Here is a 21,952-nt window from a genome sequence, read left to right as displayed (position 1 = left end):
AGTCTAGAAATTCAATCCATGAAAAATTCCAGGACTGTTCTCATTTTATTACCTTCCCAAATCAGGATGCAAATCTCAGTTTCCAGATTTTATCTGTGCGTGAATTAAGGCATACAGCTTTCACATAGGTGTATAATATTTCATTTCAGCAGACAAAGATGTTCTGTGTCATCTCTCTCTTTCTGATGTTTTTTAAAACAATGCAGTCGAAAATGCAACATATTTCATTATTACAATTTCCTGGAAAAATGAATAAGCAACAAAATTCTTACATTTCTGTGAAAAGTTTGGAGTTAATCAGATCATCGTATTCCAGTGGAAGACTAATCCCTTGGGAGTTTCAGACCAGCTGTAAGTCCAGCATTTGGAAATGTTTCACCATAGGAAATAGTGGAATATCAGAACCATGAAAACATGGGAGCTTGCTGTGACACTGTAGGGATGCCCATCAGTCGTGGGAGTACTGCGGTGCTTAAGTCTTACTTTTTCATTCTCCTCCTCAATTTGAAATCCTTCAAACCTCTTACCTGTCTGTATTATACATCTCTGAATACATAGGCAGCACAGTTTGTGTGCAGGGATAAACCAGGTAAAACTCCAGTAGATGGCGCTCAAAAATATCCAAAATTGGTGTCGCTGCAGGAGGCCAACGGGACCTTGGTGCTGTGCGAAGGGGGACGTGTGGGCAGCCCTGCGGCGCTGGAGATTCGGAACAAGGTGCTGGGCTGGCACTGCCATGTTCCAGCTGCTGTGATGCAGGTACTGAAATACTTCGCCAAGGGAAGTTTGTTTTATTGGTTATTGGGAGTTTTTTCCTAATCTTAAAAGGCAGCTGAAGGTGTTGACCCTATTACACGTAATCATTCATCTTATAAGAGCTGCAACATTAGCAATAACTTAACCATCTTCAAATCTCGTTTGCTTCAAGCCTGGATTTCATTAAATCTAAGCTGTACCAGTTTTGTTCCAGATCAGGCAATGACTGCCCCAGTCATTGGATTTTCTTATGAAAAATACTTCCAGGAAAATGGCTAAGAGATCAGACTGTTTCTTTACAAATTTGTTTTAGAAGCCAGAGTGATGACTGAAAAGCTGTTTGCTTGGGTGACAGCAAAGGTCATTCTTTCAAGCACCATCAGCTGGTAGGCAAAGAATGACATTTTCTTTGTCTCTGTTTAACTAAAAACAAAACAGAAGTGGCAACTCAGATGGTCATGCATGATATACCCCACTGATTCCAGGAGACTAAGCCAATTCTCATGAACAGTGTATCTGCCTCCAGCACTCTTAACTAAGGAGCTCTTGAGTTACATGATGTGAAGTATAGTGAGATTTCAGCTCTTCCATTACACAGAAGATGAGGAAAAATGGTCATGGTTTGATTCAGAGGCACAGACATCTCACCACATGAAGCCAGAGCTAGCTTGTGGGATCAGACATTTCTTACCCATAAAGCTGCAAAGGGAGCAGGGAGGTGGTGAGCACTGGCTTACAAACAAACTTTCATTCCAGCTCCAGCCCCAACATGCCTGGCCCTTCCAGCAATTATTCTGGCTCTCAGCCATCAGCCCTGGGAAGAAGCTTCCTTTGGGGGAGTGCATTTTTTATGCTGCAAGCATTAAAAGTGTACTTATCTCAGGCTATTTGTCCTTACATCTAGTCAAAAGAGCACATGTGTGTGTGTCTATGTGATCTTTTCTCTTTTTTTACCAATCCAGAACAACTCAAGATATTAAAACAGATGGAGTAGTGACTTTGAGTTTCAAAATGGGATGTCCTTCAGGAGAGCATAGCTACCTTTACAGCTCTGAGATGAGGAGCAAGAGAACTAATATTCCAGATTAATACTCTTGAGTAGCTCAGAGAAGAATTGCTGTATGAGAACCTAAACAGATTTTGCCACGTGTGATCTGGCAGAGGAGTGAGTGGGAATAAGAAGTCTTTCTATCCTCCTCCCTGCACTCTGCCCAGTGCCTATGAAGGATTTTGGGACACCAGCTACCCAGATTGACAGGGGGCTACTGAGGTGATCTTGAAGAATGCACATTTCAGTTTGCACCATGTCATAAACTGAAACCAAGTCTCATCTAAGGGATGATTTGGGCTCCCCTAACTCATCATTTAATCTCCCAAGCATTTGTCCCGCTAAATACTGAAGAGAACTACCTTTCCCAGAGACAACAGTGCAGTATCAGGAGAAAGCTAGCTGCAAACCGTTCAAACTCCTGTTCCCACCCAGTGCATTTCCCTCCTGAAGTGGTGAAAGTTGTTCAATGAAGCTTTTGTGTTCTTCTGGGGAATCTCAGCTAATTCACATGCAGGCCTACTTTGTACTTTTGTTTCCTTGTTAAGCAGCCATTGTACTATCCTCAGCACAGACAGAATGCAGGGGAGAGAACAAAGAGCAGCCGGCAGTAAGAATGTGACACCATCTCTTCCCATGCAGCTCTGTTGCTGCAGCTCAGGGCGGTTGGATGTTATTTTAGTGGCTCTGCATCCCACCCATGCGTTTCTGTGGGCCCTGTGGCTGTGACGCCTTGAGAGCGCGAAGCTTATTCATGTTCAGGAATGGGAGGGTCAGGGCCATCGACACACACCAGCATCCTGCTGCCTATTATTTCCTGCCAGTGCTGGCGTCGCACCAAGCCCTAACATGACAGGTGGATGGAGTTCACAAGGAAATAATGTCATGGGCCAGTTTTCCAGGAAAGCTGTTAACTCTATTCACAAACTCGGGCCTTCAGATTGAAAGGGAATGTGGCTGAGAAGAGGTGGTGAAGGGCTGCTCTGGTGTTACTGACTTTTTTCAATAGATGATTCACTGACATCTTCTGCTGCAGTACAGAAATCTTTACCTCTATGTGATGCCTACCTCTTCTAGAGTAGACTGTGGCTGAATGCTTTCTAACTTCCAAAAGCACGGGGGCACTGCCTCTGCAAATCCCAAATGGCCATTTGATTTCAGTTAGATTGCAAAGGATGTAAGAAATTAAACTCCTGCCTTTCACTGAGCTGACTGGTTCCTAGGAAACAGAAAAGGAGAAGAAATATGAGGTGATATCTAACACTGATCTTAACCTGGAGACTTCAGATATTTTATAGGAAAAAAACTGATACAGGCAAGGATGTATCAGAAACAAGACTTACATATTTATACAAATCTCTTTCAACAAGGTACTTGTGTAAAGCTCTGCTATCCCTCCATGACTTTTTGCAGTGTCCATTTGCTGTTCTGTTCTTTGTGTTCTCTTTCCTCTTTTCCTCTGTTTTTAAAGTTTAATACATTTTTCTCTTAGTCTGCAAAGCACAGAAAGTGAAGAAGTGAAGGAATCAACACAAAAATAAGGGTTTTTCAAAAATACCATGTTTGCCACAAATGCAAATTTTTGGGTGCAGGAGTTAGGACAATAGGACTCTAACTGCCTGCTCACAAGAGGAAGGATTAGGTCCTCTGTCATGTTAATAGTGACATCAACAACCTGAATAAAAGCCAAAAATTCAAGTTGATTCTGCAGTTTAAGACCATTGTTCTCCCATGTGGTTTAGTCTGTAAGATACAGTCTACACATAGAACTTTTCCAGGATTTATATAATGTTTCACATCATACAGTGCAATTCTTGGTATGTTAATGTACTTTTACATATCAAAGCCCTTTGTAATTGACAAAGATTTATACTGATATAGCTAAAAATTCCTACAGCTTCCAGGCATCAGAGGTACTGGAAATACATATGCTAAAAGATGGCTGCCAATATTGTTCTGTTCTTATTTCAGAGCCCATTTCAAAAACAAATCAGGTGAAACCTGCTAATAATATGCAACAACCTCCACGTCAGATTAAAGGAGCATTAGCCCTGGACTTTGGCTCCGGATAAGCAAAGCTGAGGCAAGAATACGGGATATTCCAGAGGCTTGTTCCTGGCCTGACCCTTCCGGATCCTGATGAGACTCTCAAGCCTTTCTTCATTCCGTACTCGAAGCCCAGTTCCTGTTCTGTTGAGCTGCAGTAATGTTGTACATTCATTGTTTGGTAACAGGAGCTCTCCCGAGTGTCCAAGACAGAGGAACATAACTCTTGAACACAAGTCCATGAATCTACCCTTTCTTTCTCTCTTTCTTTATTTTTTTGGCAAATTCTGGTGTTAGACCCATGGTCACGTACAAATCACGACACACTAGTGACTGGGGAATCGTAAATTGGGCGTTTAGACTTGAACAAATACTGAGCATTGTCATCCTAAACTGATTATTATTTTAAATACTGTCCCAGGCTATAACTGGCTTTGTGTACAATAGCAATACAGGGTGTAGTTACAGACACAATTTCCTGTGCTTAGGGTTTGAAATTATTATTGAAGATCACCGTAACGTTTGCCCGGTGCACCAGCGCAATTCCCCTATTAGATAATTTTCTATCCTTGTGAGGGCAATTTTGCTTGTGCAATGCTGCCAGAGCTTTCAGGAAGGGAGAGACAAGCAATTGTGACAATAAAATTTGCATCAGCTCCCACCCAACCTCTCCCAGAACTGAAATACCACTTGTCGCATTCAAAGCGGTTTTGCATCAGAAGGGAAGGTGTTTCTGAGCTGGAAAGTCATTGTGATCTCCACAGGGTTGCATCCTCCAGGCTGACTTCTGCCGCTCAGGTTCCCATGAGAAACACCAAACAGCAGTTCTGGAGTTCCATATGGCTTTGTAGCAAAGCCTTGGTGGGTTGCCTGGCCCAGCATCCAAGCATGAAACCCCAAATCAATCCAGTCATGGGGTTCAGAAGCTGAAGCTGAAATTTTGCTGTTTGTAGCTGACCAGTTTGAGGGGGTTGACCCCTGTAAAAAGCATTGCAGATGTGCCCTTGTAAAAAACATTTCAGATCTAACAAAATTACCGGTTTCTGGAAAAATGAAGGGGCCAAACCTGCCACACGTACTCATGTAACACCTCCCTCAGAACAACTTAGGGTTTAAGGGCTAAGAAGAAGGTATTGCTCCTGTGTTGGAACCAGCACCAGGGGCATAGGGAGAGAGCACAGTAATGAAAAAGTCCGTTATGTATAGATTTGTGGGAATGAAAAACATAGACTGTAAGACTTGTGTGGGATGTCATCATTGGTCATTCAGAAAAGATATTACTGCTACTTCAGATTGTCCCAAAATCAATGCACACAAATCATGGTGGTGAAGTCTGTGCCAGCTTCTAAGACCTCGTGGCAATTCAGCGATGAAGTATGTGAAAACGCCTTCAACAGCATGAGGTCTCTGACTAAACTGTTCACAACCTCTGGCCTCCTCCTGCAGGATGCCAAGACCAAGTGCTGGGATTTTTCCCCATAAAGTTACTATTTTGCTTTTCTGAGTAAAACACAAACAAGAGTGAAGTCCTGCACAGACTTCACTCACTGATTGATATGGAGAGGCTTGTGCATGTATGTTGTACCACTGGAATAGAGCTGATGCTGCTGAGCTCAGCAGTTTTGCTGAGGCAGCCCTGTATTACCTAGAGGCCTTTCAATCTATCTGCCAGCTGGTATCCTGGGACCATGCAGTAGCTGAAACTTTGCTTGCTAGGACATCACACCTAGGGTCAGCACAATGCTGGCTGTCACTGCTCACATGCTGCTTAATGCCTGGATGCCCACACTTAGCAAGGCAGAGGGTGGTGCAGGCACTCTGCTGTGTCCTTGTACGTTCAGGGCAAATATAAAACAGAGTAGAGATAAGGGAAATCTCTAGCAGTATCAGAGCAATTCTGACTCATATATACTTTCCCTGGAAAAAAATACTCCACAAAACCCATTGCCTCTTATTCCATTGAGTTTGGCCTTTTCTTTTGATTTGGAGCAGAGCCTCACCTTGCACCTCTGTTTCCCTTCCTCATGCCATACACAAGCTCGCCTCTATCACACCAATGGTGAAGGGAAGACCCGCATATGGAAAAGACTTCTGCAGAGGACAACAGACTGGGAACGATGGGACTGAGCTGCTCCACGTGTGTAGTGCAAATCCCTGCATCTCTACAGTCCCTCCAATTCTCTCCTCAGCAGCCTGCAAAATTCCACTGAGAAAAAAACAGAAATGGAGAGGGGGAAGAAAGAGTCAGAAAAACTATTGTGTTCCTAGGGGGGAAAGAAATAAATAGCCCTATTTAGTTTATCCAGCTTTGCTGATGTCAATCACTTTTCTCATTTTAAACAGGAAAGACACCACTTTAGTTCCACCTGTTCCATTATTTATCATGCTATGCATTTCCCATAAATTGTCACTCATGCAAAACCTGTACATCGTAAGGGGACACCCTAATATTTTTAATGACCTTAAGCAAAGTGATTGACATTAGACACCGGTGTCAGATGTTCTGGTGACGCAACATGTTCTCCTAGCAGCAGGAAAGCTTCCTGCCGTGATTAAGTTAGGGCCATGGAAGTGCTAAAATGTGTTGTCAGCTTTCCTCTGATGCAAGTGATTTTATTATAGCGTCTGGTAACCACGGAGTGTGGCAACGCAAATACTGACTCCAAACATCCCCTCCCATACATACAGCTTGCTCTATTTAAAACATGAAGTGCACTGCACATATCCAGGGATAGATTATGGATGCAACAAGCTTAAACCATGGAGAGCAGAAGAAAAGGTGGCACCTAAGCCAGGATGCCGGGTGATTTCAGGAGGTGAAGCATACAGCTCCAGGGTGACCTGTGGAAGGCAACCCCCCTGGTTGGCAGGGATGCTCTGCAGTGGCATCACCACTGCTGTTGTGGATGCCAGAGGCAGCAGAGGGCAAAGAGGAGGCACATTAATAACAGCCTCACTCGCTGCAGCAGTGGAAACTAAAAATCACATCCAGCCCTTTTGAGTCGGGAGAAATAAAGGACAAAAAAAAACAGAGAGGGGAAAAATAAAGAGGGCTCCATGCAGCCCCTCTGCCTTCTGACACCTTCACACACGCTGGGGTGGCAGCCTGTGACTTGGCTCCGCACCACTTGTCCTTCAGGATAGAGATGAAGAAATAACATTCTGGTTTGCTTCACCTTGGGACCAGCCCCTCAATTATTCATTATCTGAAAAGAAGCTGGAAGACGTCTGGAACACAAGAGTTACAGAATCAAACGGACACACACAGGGGACGCCTGGCACCTGCTTTTCTAGATCCACAATCCCAAAGCTCATTCAGCAAACAGTTACTATACAGATGACTTTGCTTCAGCAAGTAATTATTCATAGTTGTGTCTAAAAGTGACCATGCCAGTATGTGTCTGCAGAACTGACCATTATGGTTTTCCAGTAACAGTTGCTACAGCAACCTGCAAAAGGAATGGGCCATCAAACTATAATCCACACTCTACAGAGATTTTGGGAGGAGATCAGCAGTACATATGTTCACAGTTACTGTTCTACAAAAATAGAATCATAAAGCAGTCAAAGTTGAAGATACAAGATATCCTGATAGCAAGAACAGATTTGCTAAAGGTCTAGCAGCACTGAATATTATTTTAATGAAATTTACTTTTTACTTTTATAGCAAAATAATCCAAAGTGCTAAACCTGACCATTTTAATTTATAAAACCAAAAAAGTCTCATGTTTTAAGCCATAATCATACCCCGTTATTTAGGTTAGACAATAACATTATATATTTCTACCTATTTCTATTCAATAGTAGAACAAAATTAATATTAGTTGGTTTAAAAAAAGGGGGGAAAGTACCACAGATATTGGGAGGGGAAAGTTACATAAAATATAAGAATCAGCTTATTGAGCAATCTGCAGTGTTTGGTTGTTATTGCTTTTTTCTTTTTTGAGCTACAATTTAAGTCACAATCTGGCCATAAGCTTGTAGTCACCTCAAATGCTATGACTTCTCCCTCGGTCAAATGTCACAGTGTGTATTTTAAGGAGATCCTGGCATTTCAAGACAGTTCAAACTACTCTTAGTTTTCAAAAGTCCCTTTCCAACATGATCAGCATGTTGGAGAATGCAGTTGTGATGATGGAAGTCAGGATGATGCCGCTTTCTGTGCAGAAAAAGTGGGTTTTCCTCCGTCTTCAAAAGAATCACTACCAAATCTGCAGTAAGAAAAATATTAAGAGCACTTGCAGAGTTTCAAGGAATATTTCTTAATCCATTCCATTTCCACTTCAGTTCATTTCCAAAGTTAAATTAAAACTTGCAATCTCTCCTATCGATAAATAGTCAAGCTGACTTACAAAGGTTCTGCCTTCTGTCCAGCCTTCTCCTGGTTGTCTTTAACCAAACAAGGTTCTCTGATTTGCCACAAGCGCTGTCTGGCTCTCCCGCCTCTTTGCTTTCTTGTTTTGCTGCCTGATTTTCCAGCACACTGCGCTAGAAGCCAGCAAAAGAAGTCCTGATGACAAAAGGACTAATCCAAACACTGAGATGATTGATCCATGAGAATTAAAGCTGTATGCCACAGCAGTAACCACGATGCCAGCTATGAGGATAACCACCCCAAAGGGAATGGTACAGCGGTAACAGGAGAGTTCTGCTCCCCCTGTTGCTGCGGTCAGCTGGCACTCACTGACAAGAGGGATGGTGGTTATCACACAGTCATTGTTATTACACTTCTCCATGGTTACAGTACCAGGATGCTTTGGAGCGCCCAGAATCTCTTTAATAGGTTCGTTTGTCATCTTGATTGCCTTGACTCCGTCAGTTCTTAGGCTAGAGCAGGCACTGCTGAGCACACGGTGCACTGTGGAGAGAAGAGCATGAGTTCAACCAAGCGTTACTGTTGCATGACAAATGGCTGACAAGGGGTTATGGACAAGCTTCCTTGTAACACTACTGATTGTGGAGGATCTGAATAAATTCTTATAGTAGCCATCAGTGTGTGCTAGAAAGAACATAGACCAAGACAGACACCAACCTTAAAGTGCTGTGGGCTAAATCTTACTTTAAGTCACATCCTAAAGTTGGTATTTGATGTAGTTTAGATTTCAATGGCATTACATCTTCTGATGAGGAGGTGAAGTTCAAAGGCTGTTTTGGTTAAAAATTCTGCTCTTGCTCCCACACTTTTTCAGTGTTTCTTTAGAGCTACACCTCTACACACACGTTATGCAGATTTGCTTCATTACACATCACAATAACATGGGCATGAACTGGTCCAGTAAAACCCAGGACTTAATAGCAAACTTCTCAATGAAAGCGCTACTCAGTGAAAAATTCAAATGGTCATGACTAGATATGGATGTGGGGGGAATGGAGATTAAAACAGTTCCCTGCACTCAGCAAACACCAGCAGAAAGCAAAAGTAATGGGTCCCTTTTAAGTCATAGAGTCACAGAATACAAGGTTGGAACCACAAGGATCACCTGGTTCAACTTTTCTTGGCAAAGCATGACCTAAGCTAGGCTTCCCACCACCCTGTCCAGCTGAATCTTAAAAGTGTCCAACATTGAGGTATTCACCACTTCCACGGGGAAATTACTCAAGTCCATGAAACCACATCCATGTTACTCCATGGGAGGGAAATTTAGTGTCATACACATTCTAGTGACAGTAGGTCACTTTTCTTCTGTTTCTGCATTGTATACACACTTTCAGTCCTACAGAGAGCACGCACAACTTGATTCCATCTGCATTATGAGGCAAAACAGCTTTTGGTCCCTGTGCCCAGTGCCTAACTGGAGTCCATCTGATCAGGGAAAGATGAGCCCATGACTCTCTGCTGCTACAGGCAGCCATGAACAGACCTCATAATTCCTGCGGGGAATGTGGTGGTATGGCGGTTAGTGAGCCTCTGACAACGCCATGGCTGTGTGATCAGTACACCCCACCACATACAACAGAGACTGGTACACCAGGGAAGCACTAGGTTTTCCTTCTGCGTGTAGCGCACAGGACTCTCCCACCACTCTCTGCTACAGGCTGTGTAGCTTTTGCTCTTATGAGCAGCATGATATGCAGCTCAGAGAAGAAGGAAGAGTGCTGGCAATGCAGTAATGCTTTTATCACTTTTATCACCTTCACATCTGTGACTAGGAAGTTAATTGCCAGATACTTGTATTCTCCTTTTCCTTTCCCACCACTCCACCCTTGTTGCTAAGATATATTCATCCATTGTGGAGAGCCCTTGGTTTTATATCTCAGTACATCCTATAACTGTGTGTTTTCTGAGAAAGAGGATTTCTCTATTTTTAAATACACACACAAACAGGCTACACTGTAGTCAGAGAGTTTGTATTGGAGTTTCCTTGAACCCTACTGACATAAAGAAAGTTTAGACCTGGTTTGACAAAGCTTTTGTTCTGCTGCCCTAAAGAAGAGTGCTCAGCTCAGTAGTGTTTCTTGCTGTACAGGGCTGTCCCCAGGGCTCAATCCCACAATGGGTTCAGCAGCTACAAGACAGAGTAACCTCCTAATGACAACACTGAGCACAGCAGAACCAAGCACACACACTCACAAAACAAGAGACAATGGGCACTAACTGAAAACACAAGAAGGTTCTGCCTGAACATCAGGAAGCACTTTTTTACTGTGAGTGTGACTGAGCACTGGAACAGGTTGACCAGGGTGTTTTGGGGGTCTCCATCCTCAGAGATATTCAAAAGCCACCTGAACAGATTTCTTTAGGTGACCTTGCTTGAGCAGGACACTGATGGACCAGATGACCTCCAGAGGACCCTTCCAGCCACAACCATTCCATGGTTCTGTGTTTTGTTGTGAAGGTGTCTGGTATCTCCAAGGGCAGGAACAGGATCTGATCAGTGCTTATTGGACAAAGCAAATAGATTTGCTCTCTGAGGTTCTGTTGCTTTGTTCTTCAAATTCTAATGCACAATTAAGTACCTTTTAGATCAGACAGAAAGAGTCTGGGAAAGCCATGGGGTTGCCCTAGAGAACCACTGATCTGTCCCCACATGGGCCTGAGCCCAAGTTCTGCATTCTCAATAATGTCTTACATGGCAGTGAGACTCAGCGGTGCCACTATGTTGCTGCATCACTTACCCATTAAATGTCACAGAAGATCGGCACAATGGGAGAATGTGCTCCCTAAATGTCACCTTCTTTTGATCCTACTAATTGAATAGGGCTAATCTTTGATACTTGATAGCCATATTCAGTTAGTTCAACATTTTATTATTAAATTTGAGAGGAAACAAAATAATCATTTTCCATATAAAAGGTATTTCACACCCAAATACATTTTAATGACTATGCAGAAGTCTAAACACTGTAACAGTCATAGAAATAGGGAAAGTTCCCAATAACTTGAAAAGACTTTGGACTGGGGTCATAGTGAACATGATTATCTTGAAAAAACTTCAACATTCAGTCAAAGTATATTTACTCCTGTCCCTAGAGTCCTTGTCCCTCTGCTTCAGATACATCCCCAATGAACATTAATCTCTTAGATGTCTTGTACAGAGGTTTATGAAGAAAGGAGATGCATTTATACAGTCAAAACTAGCATTAATTTTGTAAAAAAATCTTCTGAACTACCAAAATGAAATTAATGGCAAAATACCTTTTGGCTTCTGAGAAGCACATTTCTTGCCTGTAATAGGATGTAAGCAGACAGCATTCATACAAAACAAATAAACAAACCCCTATTGAAAGACTCTAACTAAAATAAACAACAGAACCTATCTGAAGTGGGAGTAAAGGTATTCAGCCCTAGAAAATAAGGTACTAGATCCTCTTTGCCAGCAAAGTCACTTCTGACTTATGCCAACAGGTGACTTGGTTCAAGTTTCAGGGTAAGAAATTTAGGCGAAGATACCCGGCAACACCAGCATCCTTTCACTAATCATACCATGAGTACTGCTGTATGGAGCTATGGTGACTTGGAGGAAGAATGTGTTTCTCTGGCAATCTGTGGCTAACACCAGACAAAGAAGAGAGGAATGCTTTACCCACTAATAGATGTAAGTTGAAAAGCCATGACATCCAGCAGCACACACACTTACCAGGTCCAGAAGAAATCCATCGGAACAAATCCCTTGGCTCAGTTAGCAGAGGAAGATGGTTTGAGATGTCTCGTATGTCAATTCAAGGGGGAGTCATGCAAGTGCTGCTCCAGGCTTTGAAGCTTTCAGATGTTGCTGAACTGGAGGTAACAATATTCTAGCATGGACGTTTCCTACAAAAAAAAGTTGGAGGATATTTATCAGCTTCTTAAGAACAAAGCTTCTGCTGTATGCTGACTCCCGCTGCTGATCGAATGGAAGCAGGGGATGTTCTCCCTCTGGCTCTCCAAGGGGTTTCTGCCTCTTTTCTTGGCAGCAGCCGCACATTTCTGGCCCTATATAATTTTCTTCTTTCATCTCAGTGATGTCACAACCCAGGCAAGACCTCAGAAAGAGCTAAGTAGGACAAGATAATGCATGGGAATTTCTGTAGTCACAAATCTCATTTAACTTCATTTCTATTGCTCATTTATGTGAATCACAACTTGGAGTACTTGGGGTTTTGCCTATTCTGTCTCCAGTTTCTTTGAGCAAATTACTTCATCTCCCTGTGCCTTGGTTTTCTCAGCTGTAAACTGGCAATAACAACATGCTTCCCACTAAAACCCCCTCTGCTGTAACAAAACCTAATATAAACCCAAAAACTCCTCTCAGAAAAACAAACAGGCAAGCTGAGTCCAAGAACTCGCTGTAATAAACATAAGTCCATTATATTTGCTATTGTTAATTTCTGTTATTTGGATTTTTAAGAACAAGGTTCGTAACTCAAACAGGGACAAGGCAGACTCTGCAGCACAACAGTGATGGAAACTGTAATCAAGTGCAGAAACAGCTGGGAAGTCACCAAGCAGCTGGGTAAAACTCATGAAGCAGGCAGAGATTTATGTTGCTAATCTTACTCAACATTCCCTTTCTGTATAGGCATGATTATGGAAACTCACTTCCACACTGAGTTTGGACTCCTAAGTGGAAATGGGAATATATTCATGAGGATATACTTGTATAATGATAAACTTTAAGGGCTTCTTCTCCTTTTAAGTTGCTTAGGCCATGCTAACAGCTCACAGACATTTACAGGCACAAACTGCTGCTGCTCTTCAGCTGTGACACAGCTAAAGTATAATTAGCTGGTTAATGAAGGTAGCTAATAATAAAGGTCTCCTTGCTTATCTCCTTGATTACATTCTTGTCTCTACCAGTGACTAGTTTCACTTTTTGAAAAGTTTGGAGGGAAATGCAGGAAAACCCCCACCTCAGATAAATAATGCAGGTTACATCAGACCAACAGCAGACCTCTGGAATAATCTTGCAACTTGCACACCTATTATAAGAATGGTTATGGTTGTTCAAAAGGCTCTTCCCAGCACATTTGCGCCCCTCAGCCAGCATCATTCTTTACAAAGATTAATCTCTCTGTTAGTCATTTCTCTGGATTGGATTTGACCACAGACACTTCAGGTCAGTTTTTAAATCAATGTCTTTACCAACCCCCTGACTGACAGACCAAATTTCTTCCCCCCGTCACCATAAAGCCAAAGAAGCAGGAATACAAGGAATCTCTACATTCAGCTTCCAAGATTTTAACTGGGAATCATTTCAATGCGGTGCTCTCAGGAGGCTTTCCACATGCTGACGCTCTCTGCCCAAGTGCAATGAGATGGTATTTCTCACCTACAACTGTCTCCCCTTTCTCGCATTTACCCAGAGGCAGTGCGGCACATTAAGTTTTCTTCTATATCACAGACCTGAGGCTGTCTTTTGCATATTTCAAACACCCCTTTTTCCATATATAAATTCCAGTAATTCATAATGCTCATGCTTCACACTTGGGTTTGTGTTAAAGTGACTACGGAAACCAATATAAGGAGTCTGTCGTCCTATACTGAGCAGAGAGCCAGAGTTCATTTGGAATCCAGCAGCCTGTGGTAACCCTGAACACAATCCTGCAACTCTTCCCCATGTGAACACTCCTGGAAACACAGAACTAGGATTTATACTTACAAGGCTCCAGGATCAGGCCCTGAACTATAGAGAGGAGAGCACGTTACACTCGTGCGTACCAGCTCTCTGTGCCTCGGGATGCCCTAAGTTCCCGTCACTAAGTTTTTCAGTAAAATAATTACCAGGTCTGAGCTCTCACACCTTTTTGCGTTTCCAGACATAGCTGGGCCAGGACGGAAACCAGACAGACCCCTCCACAAACAAATCGTTCTGTAACACTCCACAGACACCGAAGCAAAACACGCGTGTCATGCCCGTCCGCGCACACCTATGCAAGCGAGAGGAGCAGTGAAGAGGCAGGGAAAGCCCAAAGCACGGCTCGGGCTGCCCGCACTGTGAGACTTCCATTGTACCACGGCCCCTGGGGCAAACCCTGCGCAGGGCAGGAGGGAGCGGTGCGGGAACCGCCTCAGGACCGCGGGCCGGCGCGGGGGTGCCCGCAGGGCCCGAGCAACCCCAGCGCGCCCCGCCGGCTCCGGGAGCTGCCGGGCAGCAGCGGGGCCGAAGCCCCGCGGGTACTCAGTGTGTGCGGGTCCTGCGCCTGAGAGCCCAGCCGAGCCCTGCTATGCTATGCGTAGTCGAGCTAAACCGTGCTAGACCATGCTATGGTATAGTATGCCGAGCGGAGCCGTGCCATGCTGAGCTAAACTGAGCTGTGCTAAACTGAGCTGAGCCATGCCAGACCATGCTAGTATACTATACTATGCTGAACTGAACCAAACTGAGCTAAGCTAGATAGACCATGCTGTAGTATAGTGAGCCGAGCCGAGCCGAGCCGAGCCGTGCCTTACCTCCCGAGTGCCGGGCAGGACTGCAGCGAACACCAGCCCGGAGCAAGTATAAGAGGGGGATGCCGCCCGCTGCACAAGGGACTGTAAACAAAGTTCTTGTGAGAGCGAAACAATTGAGGGACCGGAGCAAACTCAGCGGCTGGAGCTGCGGCGGGCGGGGCTGCGCTCACCGGGGAAGGTCCCGCTCCAGCCCTGAGGAAGGCTGGCCGGGGGCGGGCAGGCGGGGCTGGGCAGTCCCCCGCCTTGTCTCGCCTCGCCCTGCCCTCCGCGGCTCGGCGTTGCGCTGTTCACATGCCCGGTTCGGATGCGCTCGGTGTCCGCTGCTTTGTCCAGTCCCGCACCGTGCGGGGCTGTTCTGTACCCTGCCAGGTGAAACACGGGGCCGGGGGGTATCGTCCAGCCCTCTTAGCCCCCGTGCACAGCACCATGGGGGGAGGCGTGTGTGTCTGTCCCCCAAGTAGCTAGATACCCTGGTCCGAGCAGACGAGGGTTCGCTGCGGGTCCTGAGCCCTTTAGGGGCTGGATGACACTGCGGAGCACAGCCAGGCCCTGCTGGAATCCGGATGAACTCCCATCTGGTCCTTCACTTCTCAGGCATTAAATGAGCGGGAGCATAGTTTTGGATTACATCCTTAGAGGATAAAGCTTTATGTATCATCTAGAAATATTTTAACTGGCTTTTCTATGCTTTATTCACTCATTTCAGCGGAACATTAAACTCTTCAGGGGGTTGGAGTGGAAGGGAATGGGTGTTATTTTTTACCATGGTTTCTGATCTTTCCCAACAGATTTTGCTTTTGGGGCTTGTAAAAGAACATGTTTGTATTGTGTGGTTAAGCTTACCCAAAGTTTATATTTAAAAGGCACTATTTTATCAATGACTGATAAAAGAGCAGTGCTCCAGATGTATTTAATCAGCCACTCTGTCTCTGAAAGCATGCATGTACTTTTGACTCCCTTTCCAGGGTGAAATCCTGGCCTCAAAGAAATGAATAGCAAAACTTCCATCAACCTCACAGGAGCCAGGATCTCACCCCGTGTATCATTAAGAACTCCCCAGTGATGGAGATCCTGCCAAGGATTCATCTCCTCCAGCTGAATCAGTCAGGAGGTTCTGGAAGAGATCCACAGCTTTATACAAGAAACTGGCACTTTCTTCCCCATTTGCAAGTGTTTCCTCCAAGCACATTGGCCTTTCAGCAGCAATGATAAGCAACTGCATCTGAGGGCAACTGTCCCCGGCCAGGAGCTCCTGGGCTGTTAAACCCAGGCCTTTCTCATACAGGCAGCAGTGTCAGGTAATCTCTTTATGAAATTTGCCAAGTTCCACCTCAAACCAACTGGATTTCCTGCTTCTGCTAGAAAGCTAAAAGCTTTATTCTGTTGATATCTAGGAACCTTAATCTTGTTTCTAGCTGCATGGATTCATAGACAATGATATATTCAGCCTTGGGCTGAAATAGATTATCTTTCTTTTGGCGATTAACCCTCTAATGTCCTAAGAGGTAGAAATCAGACTCTCTCAGGCTTACTTTTGATCATCATTTTTTCAGATGTGGCCTTGTCAGTATCCTGCATGGATGTAAAATATTTTCCTGTCCTACCAGAAATACTAACACGTCATATTTATCCTCTGATTGTTCAATATATCTGGATTTTTCTCCAGTATCAGTTCCATTTATCACTTTATATTAGAAATTCTTGCTAGTAGCACGTATGTGCATGACCTAACTTTCACCCCGTTCCTATTACATCAATTCCTCTCTAGTCTTTCCAGTGTAGTATTTGGTCCTGTGTTGACAGAGAAACTCCCTCCTATGCTTACACCATCAACAGTTCCCCAGTACATTCTTACTTTTCCATGCCAACTTTATTACTGAAAGTATTACATAAAATACTGAAAGTATTACATAAAATAACTCCCAATGCTGATTTTTGAGGAAGTAATCTGAAGTACACATAAACAAGCATCAAACTGGGCTTAGAATTCACGTGTTTCTGAACAAATAAATGCCCTAACAATAGGCTAGAAAGTTACACTCTCTTCTAGACCCCATACAATTGTAACTCCTTCTTGTGAAGCAGAAGAGCTGCTATGAGAAGCGGTGGGAATGATGCCTCCTTTCAGTGCTGTGAGAGCAGTGGGCTGTCCCCTACAAGAGGAGGTTTGTAGCTCTGAGACACAAAGAGGTCAAATACAACCACCCCTCTGGCCTTTTAAAACGGGAATGGCAGACTACCTCTGCCTTTTAAGGGCCTGCTGTGCTTGGAGCATGACTCTCCAAGGATATAAGGAAAGAAGTACCAAACATACCCGAAGCAGCACGTTTGGCACCTGTAGAAATGCAGTGCAAACAGCTGAGGAAACTTCAAGACTGAGCAACAGCTGCAGCGAGGGGTTACAGGTTCACAGTTTTGGACTGCCATGCTTAAATGCCTCATAGTTCCCCTTTAGGACCTGCCCTAAATGACAAAATCTGCTCCCTGTGGCCTTAACACAGCTGCTCCGAGGAGGTGCAGCCCCAGAGGGGACAATACACAGAAGCCTGTGTCATTCTGGAACTCCTGCAGCCTATTGAAAGAGCTCAGTTTTACTCCTGAATCAAGCAGTGCTGTTGCTCTGCCTACTAAGACACACTTGTAATACTTCCTGGTTTCCTTTGAGTGTCTGACAGTCTCCTGGGCCTTTAGAGCACAGCAAACAGTGACTCATTAATCTGGCAAAGCACAACCTTTGTGGGCTCCCTATTCAATTTGTTTTTCTTGCCTTTTCCCTAACTCTCTACTGAATTTTCCTTTATTTTATCCCTAAGCCCACACACGGACACAACATGTCCATTGATTGCATTTACTGAAACTTTTAGAAAGCACTCTTTCAGCATGTTTAATATGTTGGAAATGGTCCTTACCATGTCCTGCTGTGCATGTGTTTCGTGATGGGGAATGGAGTTCTTAGCAAAGCCAGTTAAACCAGAGAACATAAAACGTTGTAGCTCCCCTCTCATTAAACCAGTTTCCAGCACCAGGGAGTTCAGCCCTGTTGGTTGATAGCTGTGCAAACCACCCACTCAGTAATCAGGCTCATGAAATGAATGTGCTTATAATGATAGTGAGAAACCTCCTTGGTGACTAGGAATATGGAAAGGAATTTTCTTTTAACTCCATTAGATCTTACCCATACTTTGGTCAATTTCAGCTATCCTGCTGTGCATTTGAACTTCCTTATTCCCCTACTCGACTTTCACTTGATCTTCCTGCAGTGCTGAAGAAGACAGGACATCTGGAGCTGAAAACAATTATTCTTATCTCCTACTGCTTTCATAATTACATGAAGTTCACATTTGAAAAGATGCATTCCTTATGTGGTTGTGTGCTTTTCATTAACAGAGGGATGCACCACACCAGCAGAAGCCAAACCCTGAAGCTAGCACAAGTCTGTTACAGAATCTCTGAATCTTTAGCCAACTGGAGTCTCTGAATCTTAGCTTTCTGGCTGAGCTAGGAGGAAACCTGGTAACAAAGACAAGACAATGTAATTTCACCATAACAGTGCTTTTTCTTAGAGGTTACTGCAGTAGAATCCAGTGGATTCAGCTGAGATTTAAGTCAGGGTAGGAATGAGCTCTTCCCATGGCTCTGCAGAGGGCTTTTATTGGTTTCCCACCTGGGCACAAAGACGTGGAGGGAAATGAAGACAAAGAGTTGCAAAAGTGACTTGCCCAAGCTCATGTAGTGGGTGATGTCAAGATGCTTTGTGTGTCACTTCCGTGCTCTGCCAGTGGGTATGGCACACACTGTTCCCTCTTCTAATGCTCACTCCAATGAATATGGATGATCAACCACTGTAATTGACTCTGGCAGCAGACAGAAAATGACGAGCTGTCAGCTACCATACACAGGCCATCGGTTGGATTACTTCCTTTAAAACAAGGCTCTAGACAGCTTGGGAACACTGGTGAGAAGGGAAAGAATTATGAGGAAATCACCACTCGCCAGTAGTGTTCAGGGGCTGCTGATACACAGATATACAGGTCAGAAGAAGCCTTCAGATTCTCTTAGCTGACATTCTGCATATCACAAAGCATTCCATTTTACATTCAGCCCAAGATCTGAACATGAAACCAAACTTCTCTGCTCATCTGAAGTATATTTTGAAGAAAATTATCTAGTCAAGAGATGGAGAAGTTGTCTTACGAATTCACTGAAATGTTACTGTTTAAAACCTATGGTTTATTTCTGGGGTTTTGGGGTTTGTTTTTTTTTTTTTTTTTCCTAATTCCTTTATGTTAATTTTAATTCTTTAGCCTTTACCATGTCTAATGAGTCTTTTTTTTTTGTCCTACTCCACTGCAATCCTTGGAACTAAATTTATATCTAACATACTGCATGTAGCTACATACAGAGGTTTTTCTCCTGCAGAACAGATGATTTCATATGGGATTAGCAGTAAATTATGTGTCTGATCTACAGAAGAATTAAGGAAAAGAAGAAAGCATTATTGCAGTAAGCCGAATTCTCACTGTTCCCACAAAAGAGAGCTTCCCATCCATATCATCTGCATTAGCATCACATGCTAAGGGAAATGCTTAGAAATAGTTGTACATCCACATAAACAAGTTAGGAAAGGAGAGGGTGTGGTAGTGACAACCATTTGCCAAATGAAGTCAAGATCTAAACAGCCTTGCTTATCTTCTGAATGACTCATTTTAGGTCATGCAGATGATTTGATAGTGCAATCCCTTCTTTCCTATAGGGAAGCTGTAAAGTTGCCCCTTTCCTCAAGGCCAGGTAGATGGGTTGCACCTCACAGTCTCCAGTTTATTTGCACTGGGAGAGAATGTGGCTAAAAGGTGTAAATCAAAAGTAAACATGGCCAAATGAAGAGATGGGTCCTAACACCAGGAATCCAGCATATTAAAGGTAAATAATATTGAGTAGTAGCAGTCAGGAAAACAGCAGAACTCCAGCTGTTCTCTGAATCTTCTTCTGTTTGAATGGAGCTCTGTTGAAACTAGATAATACAGATAGATTCCTAGTTTGGGGTTAAATTCAACTCTATGAAGAAGGCTATTGCAAGCTAGTGTTTAATGGCCACTTAAAACCTCTTCTGACAGCTTGAACAGTGCATGTCTTGTGCTAGTTCTTTGCAGTCTGTTTGCCCCTTCCTGCCTATACACATAGGCAGGAATAGAAAATATATAGAATATATTTTTAGATAAAATATATACAATACATATCTCTGTGTGTCAGACAGGCTGGATTTTCTGCATGTTCTTTATGTGTTGGAAAAACAGATTTCCCTTTGACTCCTGCAGCAGAGGAGAATATAGACTGCCTTGCACAAGCATGGCTATCCTGGGAGATGCTATTGTTACTTTCCAGCTTCCTGGATGAAGAATTTGCTTCTTGCAAGCTGCAAAAGTCATAAAACAATTTGTAAGAAAGGCTTTTACATAATGCAATCAAGCAAACAACAGTAGCATAAGATTATAATTGGTCTGGCTGTGTATAATAAAAATATGAAAGTGCATGCTGCATAAATGTCAGGACTATTCAGCACTTTTGCAAAATTTTTGGAATACACTGAGTGAAATGGAATGACAGTAGTATATAAATATCTGCACAGCAGTAGAATCCATCAAAATCCCACATCTTTAGTTCATCTTCAAGAATTTCTCAAAGTGCACCAGTGCCACACAGAGACAGATGCAGGAAAACACAATATAGCTGGTAGCACTTTCACATATGGATACCCATATCCAAAGCAAACACTGAAAGTCATGTGAGGCCTGAAAACTTCAATGCAGAATGTTGCTTTTTTCATTTCTGGCCACATGATTTTCAGATGGAGGAGTTGTCCTGTTCACTGCTTTGATGCCACAGCACAGAATTCAGTGGATTACTCAGAGCTGATTTCAGAAAGGGTGGAAGTAATACAGATTATTTCCATTCTAAAAAACAGGTGGGCAATTTAGGTGTGCTAATCCCATGAACAGCCCAGATCAGCAAGTTTCCTTGAGGTATCATTTCCCACTGAAAGCAGCAGCAGATGTATACCTAAGAAATACTAAGTATGCAGGTCAAGTCCTGGGCACTTTTGAAACTCCCCCTCATTGCCCTAGAATAGTAACCCTCTATTTTCATTCAGATAGTATTTAGGTCCTGATCCATGTGTGGGACTGGATCGTGCTGTAGCTAGGCTGCCTTTGGTAGCTGTGATCAAGCTTGGGTTCGTGTTCCCAGAACCAGCTGCCTTGAAGCAGTTGCTATCTCCCTGTCTGTTGGGATAGAGCTCTAGGACATTGGTCTCTGCTGTGTCTGAACTCCCCCAAGACTACAGCCCACTAGCTAATGGTGCAGATATTAAAGGGATTGGGTTCAAAGTTTAGCTTCTGTCCCTAAGCTAAGGTCTTATGACATGCAAGTGATAAATAATAACACTTACGTAAACATACAAGAAAATAGAAAATAAAGTCTCCTTTCAGAACTGTTTGTGCTTTCTTAGTAATCACCACTCCTTCTTTACCAAGAAAAAAGGGGACATAGTAATGTCCTTTTTGAAAGCTTTGGTCCCTGGAGTAGCCTTGGGAGATAAATCTCTTTTTCCATGAGATCGTCAGGGGAAGGAGGGAGTGGCCAGGCAGCCGTAGCCAATGTACAACTCTACGCCATGTGCACAACAATATGATGCCAAAGATCTACTGTAAAACAAAAAAACAATGTTGAGCTATGAGCACTTCAGTCCTTTTGCACAAATAAGGCTCCTTAAGAGGTCATGTAATCCCACAGGCACACGTCTTTGCTGCCTGTGAAACACTAGCTTTTGACTCACAAGTTCTCCTTTTTCAAACAGGGTGAAAGTCATCCGTGTACAAACAAGAGCCACAAGCTCTTTGTGTCTCATTTGAGTCCTAGTTCAGACCATGAATGGGATTTAAAAGTGCGATAGAAATCTGATAAAATCACTGCAAAACTACCACTTAAAGAGATATTTCTGCAAGATAAACTACATCAGTTCCACCATTGTCTCATATTCCATTTTAAAGAGCAGGTCCTCACCTGGTTGAGTAGCACAGCTCTACTGAAGTCACTTTAGCTCCATCAAGAATTTACTTGTAAGGCTTCAGCCATAAGAAGCGTCATGTTTTTGGAGAACCAGCTGGGCTGGTGGGCACACCATCGTAATTCACAAAGAACACAAACAAGCCAAAATATTTTACATATATTGTATA

General features: G+C 43.4%; 1 protein-coding gene across 5 annotated transcripts; it reads right to left on the bottom strand.

Moving 5' to 3' along the window:
• Positions 1-208: 208 nt before the first annotated feature.
• Positions 209-15,066, bottom strand: TMEM100 (transmembrane protein 100). Of its 5 annotated transcripts, none has more exons than XR_009729059.1 (5): positions 14,721-15,066; positions 11,929-12,101; positions 8,203-8,708; positions 2,873-6,056; positions 209-1,455 (listed from the first exon to the last, which is right to left on the bottom strand). XR_009729059.1 is itself a non-coding variant. In XM_061377387.1 (4 exons), the coding sequence occupies exon 3, from the start codon at positions 8,644-8,646 to the stop codon at positions 8,242-8,244; it is 405 nt and encodes a 134-aa protein (XP_061233371.1). In that variant the 5' UTR covers positions 8,647-8,708; positions 11,929-12,101; positions 14,721-15,066; the 3' UTR covers positions 209-6,056; positions 8,203-8,241. The 5 variants fall into 5 exon arrangements, 2 of the variants coding, with proteins under 2 accessions (XP_061233371.1, XP_061233370.1); XR_009729060.1 differs by having other exon boundaries at positions 209-544; XR_009729058.1 differs by having other exon boundaries at positions 209-3,023; positions 3,144-6,056.
• Positions 15,067-21,952: the final 6,886 nt, after the last annotated feature.

This window comes from Neopsephotus bourkii, unplaced genomic scaffold, assembly GCF_033783945.1.
Source record: "Neopsephotus bourkii isolate Nb327-2 ecotype Australia unplaced genomic scaffold, CSIRO-AGI_Nbou_v1 NB_1749, whole genome shotgun sequence".
Taxonomy (NCBI): Eukaryota; Metazoa; Chordata; class Aves; order Psittaciformes; family Psittacidae; genus Neopsephotus; species Neopsephotus bourkii.
Note: the sequence above shows the minus strand (reverse complement) of the source record. Positions and strands in the feature narration are given on the sequence as shown.

Bases quoted from the DNA above. Each gene is read 5' to 3' on its own strand.
- TMEM100 (XM_061377387.1), bottom strand. From the start codon at position 8,646: ATGACAAACGAACCTATTAAAGAGATTCTGGGCGCTCCAAAGCATCCT.